At 44.4% G+C, this 17,980-nt stretch overlaps 1 protein-coding gene across 1 annotated transcript in view; it reads left to right on the top strand.

Moving 5' to 3' along the window:
* The first annotated feature begins 3,803 nt into the window (after positions 1-3,803).
* UGCG (UDP-glucose ceramide glucosyltransferase) overlaps positions 3,804-17,980 on the top strand; it is a 36,354-nt gene continuing 22,177 nt past the window's right edge. Inside the window, exon 1 of the mRNA XM_023201865.2 lies at positions 3,804-4,364. Within this exon, the coding sequence (XP_023057633.1) occupies positions 4,267-4,364 (98 nt within the window). The 5' untranslated portion in view covers positions 3,804-4,266. The remainder of the gene's footprint in view (positions 4,365-17,980) is intronic.

The following is a 17,980-nucleotide window of genomic DNA, read 5'->3' as shown; positions in this document are numbered from 1 at the left end:
GAGTCTCGCTCTGTCACCCAAGCTGGAGTGCAGTGGCAAGATCTTGGCTCACTGCAACCTCTGCCTCCCAGGTTCAAGTGATTCTCCTGCCTCAGCCTCCCGAGTAGCTGGAATTACAGGTGCCTACCACCATGCCTGGCTAATTTTTGTATTTTTTGTGGAAACAGGGTTTTACCATGTTGCCCGCCACCACACCCAGCTAATTTTTCTATTTTTTGTAGAAATGGGGTTTTGCCATGTTGCCCAGGCTGGTCTCAAACTCCTGGGCTCAAGTGATCCTCCCACCTTGGCCTCCCAAAGTGCTGGGATTAGAGGCCTGAGCCACTGTGCCCAGCCACAAACTGGTACATCTTATTCAGACATTTGTAGCATTTCCAATTTTATACACATATTTGTACACTAATTTTTTTAAAAAATTTCTTTTCAGAGTAGTTTTAGGTTCACAGCAAAACTGAGCAGAAAGTACAGAGGGTTCCCATATACCCCCTGCCATTCCCTCCACCAGCCTCCTACACTATCAACATCCTGCACCAGAGCGCCATATTCACAGGTATACATATTATAGGATCATACAGAATAGTTTCACTCACAGCCCTAAAAATCCTCTGTCATCTCTTTGTCCCTTTCCTCTGCTCCATGGCAACCACGGATCCTTATACCGTTTTCATACTCTTCCCTTTGCTAAAGCTGTTGTTTTAAAACGAAGTTTGGGCCGGGCGCGGTGGCTCAAGCCTGTAATCCCAGCACTTTGGGAGGCCGAGACGGGCGGATCACGAGGTCAGGAGATCGAGACCATCCTGGCTAACCTGGTGAAACCCCGTCTCTACTAAAAAATACAAAAAACTAGCCGGGCGTGGTGGCTGGCGCCTGTAGTCCCAGCTACTCGGGAGGCTGAGGCAGGAGAATGGCGTGAACCTGGAAGGCGGAGCTTGCAGTGAGCTGAGATCCGGCCACTGCACTCCAGCCTGGGTGACAGCGAGACTCCATCTCAAAAAAAAATAAAATAAAATAAAATAAAACGAAGTTTGGGTAAGCATAGTTTAACTAGGGTCAAGCATAAGGTGACTGATCTTTAATCTACTGATTATACTTAATTTAGCAAATTTGTTAACTCTTAAGAATATCTACTCTCACATTTCTTTGGCCTCATTTTTTTGTGTTATTGGTCATACTGTATAAAATCCTTTGTTGTAAGGTTTCAGAAAACATTTTTTTCAAAAAATGCAGAATATAAAACAATGCTTAAATTAAGCAATTGGTGTAGTTCCTTAAATCTAAGAGGGCATTTAATTATAAGATGCAGCATTATTTTATATATCACTAAGATGCATTATTATTTTATATTTGAGTAAAAAAAAACCACAAGCCATTGGCTGGGCGCAGTGACTCACGCCTGTAATCCCAGCACTTTGGAAGGCTGAGGCCAGTGGATCACCTGAGGTCAGGAGTTCGAGACCAGCCTGACCAATATGGTGAAACCCTGTCTCTACTAAAAACACAAAAATTAGTCGGGCGTGGTGGCACACACCTGTAGTCCCAGCTACCCGGGAGGGTGAGACAGGAGAATTGCTTGAACTCGGGAGGCAGAGGTTGCCATGAGCCTAGATCATGCCACTGCACTCCAGACTGGGCAACGGACCGAGACTCCATCTCAGAAAAAAAAAAAAGGAAAAAAGAAAAACACGCCAATTAATTGTAATATGGCATTGACTGTGAGATGCATTCCCATTTCAGAGAAATTAAAATTTATTAGTGTTTTTTTGAAGTGTGCTTTAGAATTAACTACAATAGTAAATTTTTGTTTGGAATGTTGTTTCAATGTTAGGATTCTATTCTGTGTTTTTTTTTTTTTTGACGGGGTCTCACTGTCACCCAGGCTGGAGTCAAGTGGCACGATCACAGCTCACTGCACCCGCCACTTCCTAGGATCAGGTGATCCTACCACCTCAGCCTTCCTGGCAGCTGGGACTACAGGTGCCATCACCATACCTGGCTAATTGTTTTGCTTTGTTGTTTTTTTTTTTGTTTGTTTGTTCGTTTTTTTGTAGAGACAGAGTTTCGTCATGTTGCCCAGGCTCATCTCCCAAACTCCTGGCTTCAAGCAATCCTCCTGCCTGGGCCTCCCAAACTGCTGGGATTACAGGCATGAACCACTGCGCCTGGCCCTCAGTCCTGCTATTTTTATCAACCAGAAACTCTCAACAGCGGGAATTTGATTTTGAAGCATTGTTCTTTCCCACTGATTCTACACCAGTGGAACCAAGGATGTTAATCGAGGAATGGTTCGGACATTAACTCTTCTAGTTGTAGTTTGTCATTTATTTGCAGATTGAGGTAGATCATTCAGTCACTATTAACTATCATAAACAGCAATAATAAACAACTTTTCTTTCTTTCTTTCTTTCTTTTTTTTTTGTTTTGAGACGGAATCCCGCTGTTACCCAGGCTGGAGTGCAGCGGCGCGATCTTGGCTCACTGCAACCTCCGCCCCTCCAGGTTTAAGCAATTCTCTGTCTCAGCCTCCGGAGTAGCTGGGATTAGAGGCGCCGGCCACTACACCCGGCTAATTTTTTGTAATTTTAGTAGAGACAGGCTTTCACCATCTTGGCCAGGCCGGTCTTGAACTCCTGACCTCGTGATCCACCTGCCTCGGCTCCAAAGTGTTGGGATTACAGGCGTGAGCCACTGCACCCGGCCACAACTTCTTTTCAAAATTGAATTCAATTCTGAAATCTCTCAAGGGAGGTCGTGGATTATTTAAAAGGAAATTACTTGAAACAATAAACATAAAACAATGTAGAAATAGCATAAATTCATCTAGATTGAAGAAACAGAAACATGGAGTACTAGTATCTTCTTGAAATTACTTAAAATTAGGACAAATAGTTACCCTACTACCCAAGTGTCATTTCTTTCCATTTTAGATCTGTGCTGTCCACATATACAATCAAAATTTTCTAGTAGCTAGCCACAGTTAAAAGTCTTTAAAAAGAGAAATTAACTTAATGATTTATCTAATTTAATGTAATATGTCCAAAATACTATCTTTTCAACATGCAATCAATATAAAATTTACTAACGAGATGGTCTTCCACATCTGGTGTACAATTTACACTGTACTCCACAGAGTGGCGAGCTGCCTTTCCAACCCTCACTTAGCCACATGTGGCTACCGTATTGGACAGCAGTCTTAGGGGATTTCAGTATCAACTGATTCTTTAATTCTGAGTTTGAGAATTTCTTTTTATAGTACACACGGTCGCTAAGGCGCTTAGAGATCTGTGAGGCGCATGGAGATTATTTTACTCTCAGGTCCCTTTTGATCCAAGATCCCACAGCACTAAAAGCAGTAAGAGGGAAGGCAATGGGCAACCCTTGCGCCCAGGAAGGTGGCCTGGAGGAGGGCCTGGTTGCTCCGAGCAGTGCCCGGAGGGGAGGCTGCAGACGCGGCGTTGGAAGTGGGATTTCGAGACAAGCTCCGGCAGCTGCCCGGAAACCTTGTCTTTTTCTGGGGCACCCGGGAACAGCAGGGCCGGACGGAGGGAGCGTAGCCTCCCGGCCATGCACAGGGTCCCGAGCCGCCACCGCTGCCAAGGGAGCTCGGCCCAGGGCTGCAGCGCTTCCCGCCCAGGCGGGCGGCAGCCGGAGCCAGGAGCCGGAGGAAGCCCGGCCTGCCTCCACCGGACAGCAGAACACGATCTCCCCGGCGCGCTCTCGCCGGCGCCGCAGCGGGCGCGCGGGCGGCAGGGTGGGCGTGGAGCGGCGGGGGCACCGCCCCTGGGAGAGGCGGGCGCCGCGGTTCCGGGGGCGGGACGCGCAGAGGAGTGGGGCGCGAGCCGCCGGTTTTGATTAGTGCGCGGAGCTGCGGCGGCGGAGCCAGGCGGCGGAGCTGCTCGGCCGGGAGTCCGGCGGCGAGACGGAGAGGCGGCGGAGGTTCCGGCGCGCAGGGTCTGGCCGGCGGCAGCGAGGGTCAGGAGAGGCGAGCCGGGGCGTGGGGCCGCACTTGCCCCGACCAGAGCCGGGAGACCGCAGCACCCGCAGCCGCCCGCGAGCGCGCCGAAGACAGCGCGCGGGCGAGAGCGCGCGGGCGGGGGCGCGCAGGCCCTGCCCGCCCCTTCCGTCCCCACCCCCCTCCGCCCCTTCCTCTCCCCACCTTCTTCTCGCCTCCCGCGCCCCCGCACCGGGCGCCCACCCTGTCCTCCTCCTGCGGGAGTGTTGTCCGTGTTGGCGGCCGCAGCGGGCCGGGCCGGGCCGGCGGGCCGGGGGATGGCGCTGCTGGACCTGGCCCTGGAGGGAATGGCCGTCTTCGGGTTCGTCCTCTTCTTGGTGCTGTGGCTGATGCATTTCATGGCCATCATCTACACGTGAGTGAGGGACCGCAGGAGGGGCTCGGGGCAGGGGTCCGGGCCTCGGGGACAGGCGAGAATGGGAAACGTTTGTGCTTTGAAGGGGACCGGGCTCGGGCGAGGGTGGAGAAAGCTGATCCTCAGGCTGTTCCCCCTCGTTCCCTCGCCCCTCGGACCGGCAGTGGCGGTGGTCTTTGCGAGGGAAAAGTGTTGGGCGAGAGAAGGGTTTGCTGGGTTGCAGGTGACTGCCTAGCTAGGCGAAAGGAGACTGCTCTTACGTGTCAGGCTGAATGAAGGTGGTGGCTCGGTTTGCTTGTGCTAGGGATTCGTGTGATTTTTCATCTGGGCCGAGATGTATGGTGTATTGTTTTTTTCTTCCGACCTGGGCCACGTTTCTGTTAGGGTGGTGATTGTGTCCACTTTTCTGGGAGCTGCTCACAGCTCTCTGGACACCTCCCTGTGGATTTTCTTCTTCCTGAAAGAGCTCTGTGCGCTTAGATAGGTGTGAAGCACCTGTCCACCCTGAAGAATGTCCACCAAACCTGCTAGCTAGCATGATAGCTTTGAGTCCTGAAGCTTGTACATATCAGCGTGGTTTTCTTTCCTTTTTTCAATTCCTCGTCTTATTGTCTTATGTAGATTTGTACTCCCCCCCCGCCCGCCACATCTTTTCATTTTTGTTTAACAAATACTTCTTGAGGCCTACTAGATACCATTCACTGTTCTTGGCCAGGGGACACGTGGTGAGCAGGACAGAATTCCTGTCCTCATGGGGCTCACATTCTAGAAGGAAGAAGCAGATAAAATCCAAATAAGGTTATGAGATTGTGATGAAGCATGTAAGTGAAATAGAACTGGGTGATGGCATGAATAGAGACATGGGGTATGTGGCTAGTTTGGTATATCCACTGTTTAAGGTGAAATCTGCCTCTCTAAAGAAATGAAAAAATTATATAGAGCACATTACTGATATCAGTTCACTTGGATTTTTAGTCTGGGTGAGAAAAAGAACAATTGTATATAGTAATCGTTACCATGAACTAGAATAGAGTGTATGTTAGTGGAAGAGACTTTAAGAAATTAGTTTTAGTTGTTTGGTTTTTTTTTTTTTTTTCCTTTTTACTGCGGAAGAAGTGTGCCTTTGCTTTTGGAAACACTGTATTTTATTAGTACAGTGTGGCATTTCCTGGTACTGAGAAAGATGCTGCTGGTACAAGTTATACTGATATTTCTTTGAAAGTGAAAGAAAACATGCCACTTGGATATTGTTGACTTTAGTTTTTGGAGTTTGTGAGCTTAGTCACTGAGCACATTCTGGAGTTCATTTAAAATATGAGTTCTTTTCCTTTAAAAAAATTGTTACATTTTACAGTCATAAAAATAAAAAATGCTTACCGTGTAAGGGATTTATGCAATAGGTAGGGATGGAGAAAATTAAAACATGCACACACCAAAACTACATTACCTTGTTAACCTTCTGTGACTGTCCTTCCAATTTGTGTGTGTGTGTGAGAGAGAGTGAAGGAGGGAGGGGAAGGGGGAAGAGAGAAAAGGAATCCATTATGATTATTGTTCTGTAACCTGCTTTAAAGTTCATCTGTTTAAAAATGTTTATTGAAAAGCCGTTTTGTGCAAGGCACTGTTCTAGTTGCTGGAAGAGTGAAGAACAAACATCCAGGGCCCCTGTTCACATGGAACTATCCTGTAAAATGTCATGACCATTTTTTTCATCTCAATATCTGTATGATCTCTACATCATTTGTAATAGATGCATGATATTTTAGTTTACCAGGTACTAAAATTTATTATTACTGATGGATGTTTAGGTTGTTTCCAATTTATCTAGATTACAAACAACACTGTGATGAATTTGTGTGCATACATCTTTGAGAAATGATCTCCTTAGTTATATTTCCGAAAGAGGAATTATTGGGCCAGAAGTGGTGCACATTTTAAACTTTGATACATATTGGCGCCATAGAAATGTTATATATATTCACAGTCCTGGTAACATTGTATGATAGCTCCATTTTGTCTTACAAACACTAAGTAGCAGACATTTCACTGTTTTTATTTTCATCCATTTAAAGTTACATTGAGCACTTTTAAAATACGTTTATATGCTAGTTACATTTAGATGTAAATTACATACTCATAATCCTTTGCCTGTGCTACAATCTGTTGCTGAATTCATCTTTCTGATATAAAGGTTGTTTTTCTGTTATCTGTCATATGTAGCTTTCTTTTCCCCAGTCTGTTATTTGTCTTTTAACTTTGTACATATATTTGACATAGAGAAAAGTGTTTGTGCATGTGTGTTTTAGGTAGATAGGACTTTCTGTTTCTTTTACGTTTTCTCTTGCAATTTTTATATCTTCCTTATTCCTTCAAATTACTATATATATTAGTCTCTGCTTCCTCTGAGTATTTTTATTTTTTCTTAATTTTTTCACATGTTACCCTTAATTCACCCAGTATTTTACTTCGTTTTATGAGAGCTAGAGCCCTAATTATAGTTCCTTCTAAGTATTTAGAGACTTGTCCAAAATTACTTATCAAATGATTATTTGATTATTCCACTGTTTTGAAATATTTTCATTTTAGACTAAATTCTGCTTTATACTTGGGTATGTTTCAAAGCTTCCATTGCTCTTTCTTAACCTATTTTAGATGGCAGATGTTTTTAGGATTTCTGCCTACAGTGTTAAAGGTAACACTCAGATTAGAGACATTTCATATTCAAGAGTCTTATTGTTGAGACTGAAGATTTCCTGAAAGTAACTAAAGATTATAGCCTTGGCAAGTTAAATAGCCTTTATGGGTTATTTTTTAAAATTGTTATTATTATTTTTTTTTGTGAGCGCTAGTGTAGCTTGATAGCTTGGGACCTGAGGCGAAATTGTGTAAAAGTCTAGAACTGGTTTGCGTCTTTCCCTTTTAGCCCTTGGGAGCCATGTTGCTGCATGATGAAATGATCTGAGCAGAAACCTTGCTTCATGCTCTCTCCCCTATCCCATCCACCTCAGATTATTATTATTTCCCTGTGTACATAAGGTCCTAATGTTTAGCATCAGGCTTTATCTTTCTACTGGAGGTGCTAGGCTAGTGTGGAAATAATTTATGTGTCCTTAAATGTTAGCTACCCTCAAGTAAAACGGAGGTCCTTTTACCTGGAGAGGGGTGTGTGTGTGTGTGTGTGTGTGTGTGTGTGTGTGTGTGTTTTACTTTGAGACAGGGTCTTGCTCTGTTGCTCAGGCTGAAGTACAGTGGCACGATCTTGGCTCACTGCAACCACCACATCCCAGGCTGAAATGATTCTGCTGCCTCAGCCTCCTAAGTAGCTCCCAAGTAGCTGGGACTACAAGCATACCTGGCTAATTTTTGTGCTTTTTGTAGATATGGGGTTCCGCCATGCTGCCCAGGCTGGTCTTAAACTCCTGGACTTAAGTGATCTACCTGTCTTGGCTCCCAAAGTGCTGGGATTACAGGTGTGTGAGCCATCGTGCCTGGCCCCCTGGAGATTTTTTAAGATTTTTAAAGTTAATCCTGCTTTCTGCAAACATATTTCCTTTATTTTGTTTATTATTATTTTTTTGAGACAGTCTTCTCTGTTGCCCAGGCTGGAGTGCAGTGACTCGATCACAATTCACTGCAGCCTCCACATCCCAGGTTCGAGCAATTCTCCCACCTCAGCCTCCCAAGTAACTGGGACTACAGGCGCATGCCATCACACCCGGCTAATTTTTGTTACCCAGACTGGTCTCAAACTCCTGGGCTCAAGTGATCCCCCCACCTCGGCCTTCTGAAGTTCTGGGATTACGGGTGTGAGCCACTGCACCCAGCCGAAATATGCTATTTCTAACGTACAGCAACTTCAATACCCGATGCATAGTTTTTGAATGCAATTTGCATACTCATTGTGTCAGGATAACTGCGATAAATGACCTGTCAAAAACTGGTTGTGTTTTTAATGTAAATATTAGCATTTGGGATATTATTTTTAGTTAGTATGATCTTTGCCTTAAATTCATGAATACTTGGTGTTCTGAGCCTTAGTGGAATGTAAATTGAGAACGTCTCTTTTGGGTTTAGTCCTGAGGATGCCCTTGGACTGTGGTCAAACGTTCATCAGTCAGGATCATTGCTACAGGGCTACTTTCAGGGAAATGAATAAGGCAGTTCAGCAATTGCCCGTTTAACCTGAGCTTGGGAAGATACAGAATTAGGCTATAGTGTGATAGCTTTAAAGAGCAAAGTGAGGGGCAGTGGGGGAAGGGAGAGCATCAGGAAGAATAGTTCATAGATACTGGGCTTAATACCTAGGTGATGCGATGACCTGTGCAGCAAACCACCGGGGCACATGTTTACCTGTGTAACAAACCTGCACATCCTGCGCATGTACCCTGAACTTAAAAGTTGAAGAAAAGAAAAAGAGCAATGTGGAAATTGTAAGATTTTAACATTCAGTGATGGTTCTATTGATTCATTATCCCTCCCTTTCTCTCTGACATTAATTAGTTCAGTACATCTTCATATCTACCCTAGATATTGAAACTATGTCTACTCGCTGGTATCTGTCTGCAGCCTTGTACCCCTTTGATTTTATATTTCTTATTGTAGCCTTTATCCTTCTGGATTACTAATCTTGGATCACAGTAGCTTGAAATCTTACCATGATTCCTCATTGCCTGCAGGTTACAGTTCAAACTCCTTAATGAGACAAGCACAGCTATGTAGGAGCTGAGCCGTCCCTGTGTTCCTGTTTCTTCAGCAACATTGTATTACTGGCGTTTCCCCAAACGTGCAATGTGCTTTCTTTGGAATTGTCTTTCTTTTTTCTTTCTCTTTCTTCTTTCCTTCCTTTTTTCTTGTTTGATTAACTCCTACTCGTTCAGGTCATTTTGGACTTTAGTTCCTTGTTGGGTTAGGTGCCCTTTATGGCACCCAGCCATCTCCTATTTGTTTTCTATGGTGGCGGAATCTTTTACATTCTATAGTGTGGTAAGCCCATTGTCCAGTGGGCAGAGTTTGTGTTTTCCTGTAGAGATAACTCACTATTGGTTATTTTGCCTTCTGTGAGAGAATTTGGGTTAGCAAAGTTAAGCTTGCACAAGAAGGTGTGCTTTACTTATTGCTTTACTTACATGCATTACTTATTGCTTATGAAGCCCATTTTGAAGCAATACCGTTTTTGAAATATGTGCTATATGTAGTAAATTGGTCATGACATACTGATTACAGACAGACAGTAATACAGTCATGAGTGATAACATAACAAAGGTCATTAGTCACTGGAAATTGCTGGCATGGACTATGTGAAGTTAGGGACCTGCTGATATAGCAGTGAACCTAATTTTACACGAAATATTAACAAGCTCTGTGACATGGAGCAGGGAAGATAAATTCCTAGAGTCAGATACATTGGTTCAGCAGAACCACACAGTGGAATTATAAAAACAACACATTCTGGGGCTGTTAAGCAGGGTGAACTTTTGCCCTTGTGGAATTCAGTCTTCCTTAGAAACCTAGAGGGAAATTCTGTCTTTTTTCTTTTTTCTTTTTTTCTTTTTTTTTTTTTTTTGAGACAGAGTCTCATTCTGTCGCCCAGGCTGGAGTGCAGTGGTGTGGTCTCAGCTCACTGCAACCTCTGCCTTCTGGGTTCGAGTGATTCTTGTGCTTCAGCCTCCCAAGCAGCTGGGACTACAAGCACGCGCCACCACGCCCTGCTAATTTTTGTACTTTCAGTAGAGATGGAGTTTCATCATGTTGGCCAGTCTGGTCTCGAACTCCTGGCCTCAAGTGATTCCCCCGTCTCAGTCCCGCAAAGTGCTGGGATTACAGGCATGAGCCACTGTACCCAGCCAAGTGAAATTCTTGTGCCTCACTTGTGAAGAGCTGTATTAAGGTTACTGCAGAGGCTACTTCCCGCCATCTGAGGGGGAAGGAGTCCACCCTCCTTGTTTAACCTTTACCTGCCTCCAGTAGGTTTCCCTGCATCCCGGGCTTTCCTCTTGCAAAAGCCAGATTTGAAAACAAAACTGTAAAAGAAGTTATTTAAAAATGAGACAGGCCAGGCGCGGTGGCTCATGCCTGTAATCCCAGCACTTTGGGAGGCCAAGGCACGTGGATCACCTGAGGTCAGGAGTTCGAGACTAGCCTGACCAATATGGCGAAACCCCATCTCTACTAAAAATACAAAAATTAGCCAGGTGTGGTGGCAGGTGCCTGTAATCCCAGCTACTTGGGAGGCAGAGATAGGAGAATCACTTGAACCCTGGAGGCAGGGGTTGCAGTGAGCCAAGATCATGCCACTGCACTCCAGCCTGGGTGACAGAGCGAGACTCTGCCTCAGGAAAAAAAAAAAAAAGGTTCCCACCTTGACTTTTTTTCTTTTCCTTTTGAGACAGGGTCTCGCTCTGTTACCCAAGCTGGAGTGCAGTAGTGCGATCATGGCTCACTACAGCCTTGACGTGCCAGGCTCAAGCAGTCCTCCTACTTCAGCCTCCTGGGTAGTTGGGACTACAGGCACATGCCAGCACGCTTGACTAATTTTTGTATGTGTTTGTAGAGATGGGGTTCCACCATGTTGGCTAGGCTGGTCTAGAACTCCTGAGTTCAAACAATCTGGCCACCTCGGCCTCCACAGGTGCTGGGATTATAGGCCTTTTCCATTCTTCAGTCACCTAGTCTTTCTAGACCTGTGGTTGTCAACTTTGACTGCACTGTGGAGTCACATCGAGGGCTTGAAAAAAAGAAACGACTGCTGCCTGGGTCTCACCCCTACAGACAAGGTTAAATTGGTTCAGGCGTCAGTATTTTCAAAACTCCCTAGGTGACGTGGATGTGCAGCCTAGGCTGAGAATGATTGCCACGGGCTGTCTGTCCACAGTTGTGTCCAGCACCTGCCACCTCTTGGCTTTATTTAATTCTCCATTTAGTCCAGAGCCCACAGTTCATCACTTCATTGTCTTGCCTCTTGCCTCACCTCGTATCAGTCTGCCCTGTTGTCCTGAATCCATCCAATAATTATAGCTGCTCAACTTTGAAAATCCTACAGAGGGTAATCACACAGCCATGTGGACTAATACTACTACACATTGGTAGTCTCAGGGCTCAGCTAAACCTGCATGTGGTGCTGCCTGGCAGTGCTTTTTTTTCTGTATTTAGCTCTGATACCCATCACTTAAAAAAACCTCTTCTAAATCTTCCTTCTACCGCATTCTTGGTGGATGACCTTAGCTCCTACTTCATACTGTGGATCCCATCATGCCTTAAATTACTTTTTTCCTTTTCTCTCTTTGCCCTTCGCCTAGCTCTTCTTGAATTTTTTAAGAATTTCAAGTAGTCTTTAGAAAATTGAACTAGAGGCTGGGCGTGGTGGCTCATGCCTGTAATCCCAGCACTTTGGGAGGCCGAGTCAGGTGGATCACCTGAGGTCAGGAGTTTGAGACCAGCCTGGCTAACATGGGGAAACACTGTCTACTAAAAATACAAAAAATTAGCCAGGCGTGGTGGTACTCGCCTGTAATCCCAGCTACTCTGGAGGCTGAGGCAGGAGGATTGCTTGAATCTGGGAGGTGGAGGTTACGGTGAGCCAAGGTTGTGCCATTGCACTCCAGCCTGGGCAACAAGAACAAAACTTCGTCTGGGGGGTGGGGAGTTTCAGCTAGAAAGCCAGGTCGGGGAGGATCGCCTGAGGCCAGGAGTTCAAGACCAGCCTGAGCAATATAGTAAGCCCCCATTGCCACAGAAAAAATTTTAAAAAATTAGCCAGAGACGGTGGTATGCAGTGAGCTATGACTGCTACTGCATTCCAACCTGGGTGACAGAGCAAGATTGTATCTCAAAGAAAACTAGAAAAATTTAAAGTAGAAGCCCTCTGTTCCACTCTTTGGCCCTTTCACTCAGTGTCAGGTTTCAGTAGAAACTAGTGTTTGTTTACTGTTATCACATCTCAGCTTCCATTCATTTACTTTTTAACCCATTTTTAGCTCTCTACCGTTATCCTCCATAAACTGTCCCAATTCTTGCCAAAAGTGCTCAGAGATAGCAGTAAGTACATATGTAATCTACCGAACATTTCCATTCTTATCTTGGTCTCTTCAGCAGCATTCAGTGTTATTCTTTCTTGAACCCTTTGAGAAAGAAAACAGCCTGGCCAGATAAACCCTTCTGTTACTTTATTTGCACCCTGGCTGTCTTTCTGGTTCTTTGATCCCCACTTTTAGTCTTCTTCATGCATTACTCTTTTTTTTTTTTTTTCTTTTTAGAGGGAGTTTCGATCTTGTCGTCCAGGCTGGAGTGCAGTGGCACAATCTTGGCTCACTGCAACCTCTGCCTCCCAGGTTCGAGTGATTCTCCTACCTCAGCCTCCCAAGTAGCTGGAATTACGGGCGCACCACCATGCCCGGCTAATTTTTGTATTTTTAGTAGAGACGGGTGTTTCACCATATTGGTCAGGCTGGTCTCAAACTCCTGACCTCAGATGATCCACCCGCCTCATCCTCCCAAAGTGCTGGGATTACAGGCATGAGCCACTGTGCCCGGCCTCTCCTTCATGCATTACTGATTCAATAATATTACATTCCTTGGCCATCTTCTAAGAGTGCTGTGCCTCCGAGAGCTTGTGTATTTACCTTACAGTGGATGGCTTCTATATTTTTATCTCTAGGCTAACCTTACTTGCTGAGCTCTCTGTATCTGTTTACTTATTTACTCTTCATTTATTCACAATTATTTTTAAAAATTGAGAACATACTATGTATTATTGCTGTGCTGGGCTCTGGAGAATTTATATTCTACTGTAGTGTTTCTCCAAGTGTAGGTTACTGCCAGCCTGCATCATTTGGGATGCTTGTGAAAAATGCAGATTCCTAGTCTCTTCATCTGGTTCATTCACTTGTGATCTCTACCTGTGGGCGTTATTTATACCAAAAGTTGCAAACCTGTGGTCTCCTAGATGAGACATCACCACTTGATGTCTTAAGAGTAACTTAAATTTCGTACGTTCAAAAGTTCATTACTCTCTCCCCTCTCCTATTGTGCCTAGATTTTATGAATGGCACCATTAGTTACCATAACCTGACCCAGATATACCCCTCCTTCTCCTTCATTCCCCCTCCACCAACACCCTCATCATTTATTGGCTAAGCTCCTTGATTGTGAGTTCTCACCTTCTCTTGACTTTGCTTCTTTCGCTTGTTTCTTTTGTGTGTATGTTTTGTTTTGTTTGAGACAGTCTTGCTCTGTCACCCAGGCTGGAGTTCAGTGGTGCAGACTTGGCTCACCACAACCTCCGCCTCCTGGGTTCAAGCGAGTCTCCTGCCTCAGCCTCCCGACTAGCTGGGATTACAGGTGTGCAACCACCATGCCTGGCTAATTTTTGTATTTTTAGTAGAGACGGAATTTCACCATGTTGGCCAGGCTGGTCTTGAACTCCCAACCTCAGGTAATCCACCCGCCTCAGCCTCCCATGAGCCACTTACAGGCATGAGCCACCGCACCCAGCCTTTCACTTGTTTCTTATACCTTTCTGGTTTGTGTGTCTCTCTCTTTCTTTTGGACCTTTGTAATATTTTTCCCTTGCCTTCCATCTCCCCTGCCTGTACTTTATTCTCTTAACTTCTATAAATACAAAAATGATCCTAGTTGCTTCCTTTTAGTCTTTCATGGTTATTTCTTGCCTAGAGGATGAGCTCCAGGCCTTTTCAGCCTTGTCTGTGAAGTCACGAAGAATTTATAGTGGAGATGTGTCTTAAAGCAGTGCTACTTAAGCTTGAGTGTGCCTGTGAATCACCTACAGATCTTATTGAACTGAAGATTCAGTTTCAGTAGTTCTGAGGGTCAGTGAGGCCTGAAATTCCGAAGCTCTGAAAAGCTCCCAGGTGTTGCCAATGCTGCTGGTCCACGGGCCACACTTGGAGTATGAAAGTCTGGAAAGACCACCTCCTAGAAATAGATGCTTCCATCTCTCTTCTCTCAAAGTGTTCCAAACATACTTTGATGATAGTCTGTATCACACTGCATTTGCAGAGTCCTGTACAGACTTTACTTCTGAATGAGAGGTGGCCTGTGTACATGTGAGAACCACCTCTCCTATTAACACATGGAAATGCTGTAATGATTAGACACTTACACACCCAGAGCCTGAAAATATGAAAGGAAAATCTGCATATTCCAGGAACCAAGAGGGAATGTAAAGTAGTGGGTTGGTCTTGTCTGCTAATTTGAATCCTGGGGAGGTTTTAATTTACTGATATTTCTTCTCATTATTGGTCGTATTTTCCTCATTCTTCGCATGCCTGGAAATTTTTTAGTAAATGCCAGACATTTTGAATTTCACCGCGTTGGGTGCTGGATGTTTTTGTTTTTCTGGACTCTTGACTTGAGTTCTTCAATTCATTTTCTTTTTCTTTTTTCTTTTTTTTTTTTTGAGATGGAGTCTTGCTCCGTTGCCCAGGCTGGAGTGCAGTGGCACAGTCTTGACTCACTGCAACCTCCGCCTCCCAGATTCAAGTGAGTCTCCTGCACAGCCTCCTGAGTAGCTGGGATTACAGGCACATGAGACCACACCTGGCTAATTATTTTTTGTGTTTTTAGAAGAGATAGGGTTTCACAGCGTCGGCCAGGCTGGTCTCGAACTCCTGACCCCAAATTATCCTCCTGCCTTGGCCTCCCAAAGTGCTAGGATTACAGGCGTGAGCCACCGCCCGGTCTACCTTATTTTCTGTGTCATAGGAATCACTGTCTTCCTTTGCTTGATGTCCAATATCTTCAAAACTGTTGTCTCCTGTATTTTTTTTCTGATTTTTTGGTGGTTTCAGGTGGGAGAGAGTAAATCCAGTTAGTTTCTTCATCTTGTCCAAAAGTTGAAGGTTTGGTGGGTGGTGGGAAGAGTAGGGTTTTTAGTATTAGTGTGAGGACAGAGTCAGTGCTGCACACTAGTTGTAATAACCTCAAACTGTAAACGACCCAAACATCCATCCACAGAAAGTAGATAAAGTGTGGTATATTAGTAAAACTATCCGGTAACAAGAGTGAATACATGATAGCTAAATGTAACAACATGGATGAATCTCACAAACATAACGCAACCCAAAGAGGCCAGACAGAAAAGATACATCCTATGGGATTCCATTCACATAAAAATGTAAAGCCAGCAAAACTAGTCTGTAGTGTTAGAAGTCAGGACAGTGAGTACCCTTGAGGGGAGTGTAGTACGTGGAAGGAGACATGAGGGGACTTCTGGGGTTCTGCTAATACCGTTTTTTGATCTGGGTACTGGTTACGTGACAGTTTCACTTTGAGAAAATTCTTTGAGCTGTGTACTTACATATGACTTTATCATATGTACATTATGTATCAATAAAAAGTACCACCCCCCCCCAACACCACTTCCCCAACAAAAAGGTCAAGGCTGCAAGCCAAATGCATTACTGGAAGGTAAGAACTGGATTCCCAGTATAGCACCTGGAAAGCAAGTCATCTGCCCTAGGCTGAGGGTGGAAATGGACACCCATGAGAAAGCTTGTGCAACGTGTAGGAATCATAGGCTCAAGTTCATACTGTCTAGGAAATGCAGAAACCCTGATCTGAGACCCTAAAAGAAAAACTGGTTGGAAACCAGTAAAACTTGTAAGACCCTATATGAGCCACTTATACTCCTGCCCCACTTGAAGGTCTCCACCATTGAGGCCACTTTTGAAACACTAGGCAATTGATCGTCCCCCCATCATCCATGCTGGAGTGTAGTGGCACGATCTCGGCTCACTGCAACCTCTGTCTCCTGGGTTCAAGTCATTCTTGTGCCTCAGCCTCCCGAGTAGCTGGAATTATAGGTGTGTGCCACCATGCCCAGCTAATTTTTCTATTTTTAGTAGAGATGGGGTTTTGCCATGTTGGACAAGCTGGTCTTGAACTCCTGACCTCAAGTGATCTGCCTGCCTTGTCTTCCCAAAGTGTTAGAATTATAGTTGTGAGCCACTGCACCAGCCCCAAGGCTACTTCTGACCTTGGAAACTTCGTTATTTTGAAAAAAACCACTGGGATTTAAAAAATTTTTTGGAAAAAAAAAATCACTGGGGTTTTATAAAAATTTTTGAAAAAAATCACTGGGATTTTAGAGCTCTTTATTCTGTCATCCACATCTCAAACTCTTTCATGATTTCTATGTAGAAATCTGTAGATTGGCTTCCAACACACTGGTCATGCCCAAAGGCATTGTTTCCACGTGTGGAATGATGGTCCAGAGCAAAGCTTTGTTGACATGTTTATTAAGAGTTTTGTAAGGAGAAGATTTTCTGGGCATGTGCAACCCAACTTTCCCATTAAGCCACAGCTCCTCGACAGTAGGGGATTCACCTGTTGCTTATTGCATCTTCAGTGCATTTGATAATGACTAGTGTACATTCGGGGCTCTAAAGATGTTGTTCAGTAAGTGACTGCAAAGTAGTCATGGAGTACCACTGTGTGCTGAGCATGGTGCTACAGATGTTTTGTTCATTTGGTGACCTAATGGATATTCTTTTATTGTTTTGACAAACATTTCAAGTAATTTGTACCACGTGGCCTTGTTGGTTGCATTATGTAAGTTGAAACAGTATTCTGCAAGGTAGGATCTTGTGCCCTAGGGGGTACACAACAAACTGATCCGTTGGGTTTTGGAAAGAAAATATTAGAGAGAGACAGGGACGGAGGGGAGGCACAAATTATGTTTTTTTTTAAAGGTCCTGTGATGTAGTCTGGCTTATTTTGAGTAGAAATGTCAGACACAGTACTTAACAATTCTCTTCCTTCATAAACCTAGGGCTTTGTGGCTGTTGGGAGAGTCAGAATGAGTCTGTGATAAAATACTGCATTCTCAACGCGAAAAGTTATTCAAAGGAGGAGGTGTATCTAATGGTATTTAAAGTAAAACATCTTGGAAGAAGGGAAAAATAGGATCTACTCTAAACTTTACCAAAATATAATCACTTCAAGACTATTCAGTACAGTTTAGGTGGTCTTCGTTGCTGCTGTTTTTAATCTAAAGCCTAGCCACAGGCACTGAGATTATTGGTGGGCCAGGTTTCTCTGTTATTTGGTCGGCAGTTGACCTGCATGTTTTGGTAGTTTAATAACACTTAAGGATCACACAGTGGGACCAACAGATAAAAATCACTGGGAGTTTAGACCTTGTTCTGTCATCCACCTCTCAAACTTTTTCATCATTTCTGTGTCTTTGCCTGTCCCTCTCTCTGGGCTGCATTCTGGGTAGCTTCTTCTAATGTAGATTCCAATTCTTTCGTAAACTGTGAGTATGCAAGATTCTGTATTACTTGTCTTTTGAATTTCTGATGTCAGTGATCATAACTTGTCATTTCTAGAACTTGTGTGGTTCTTTTCATATTATTTGTGGTCATATATGATTTCCCTCATTTCCTTCTCTTCTCCTGGGTTTCGTTCAGGTACAGGGAGGTTGCATTCTTGGCCCAAACCCACGTGGTGAGGTGTTCTCCGAGAAGACTTTTTTCTTTTTTGTTTTTGTTTTTGTTTTAGATGGAGTCTTGCTCTGTCACCCATGCTGAAGTGCAGTGGCGTGATCTCGGCTCATTGCAGCCTCCGCCTCCCAGGTTCAAAGGATTCTCATGCCTCAG

The sequence above is a fragment of the Piliocolobus tephrosceles genome, chromosome 14 (genome assembly GCF_002776525.5).
Source record: "Piliocolobus tephrosceles isolate RC106 chromosome 14, ASM277652v3, whole genome shotgun sequence".
Taxonomy (NCBI): Eukaryota; Metazoa; Chordata; class Mammalia; order Primates; family Cercopithecidae; genus Piliocolobus; species Piliocolobus tephrosceles.
The sequence above is the reverse complement of the archived record's forward strand: the minus strand, read 5'-3'. Positions and strand labels throughout refer to the sequence as shown.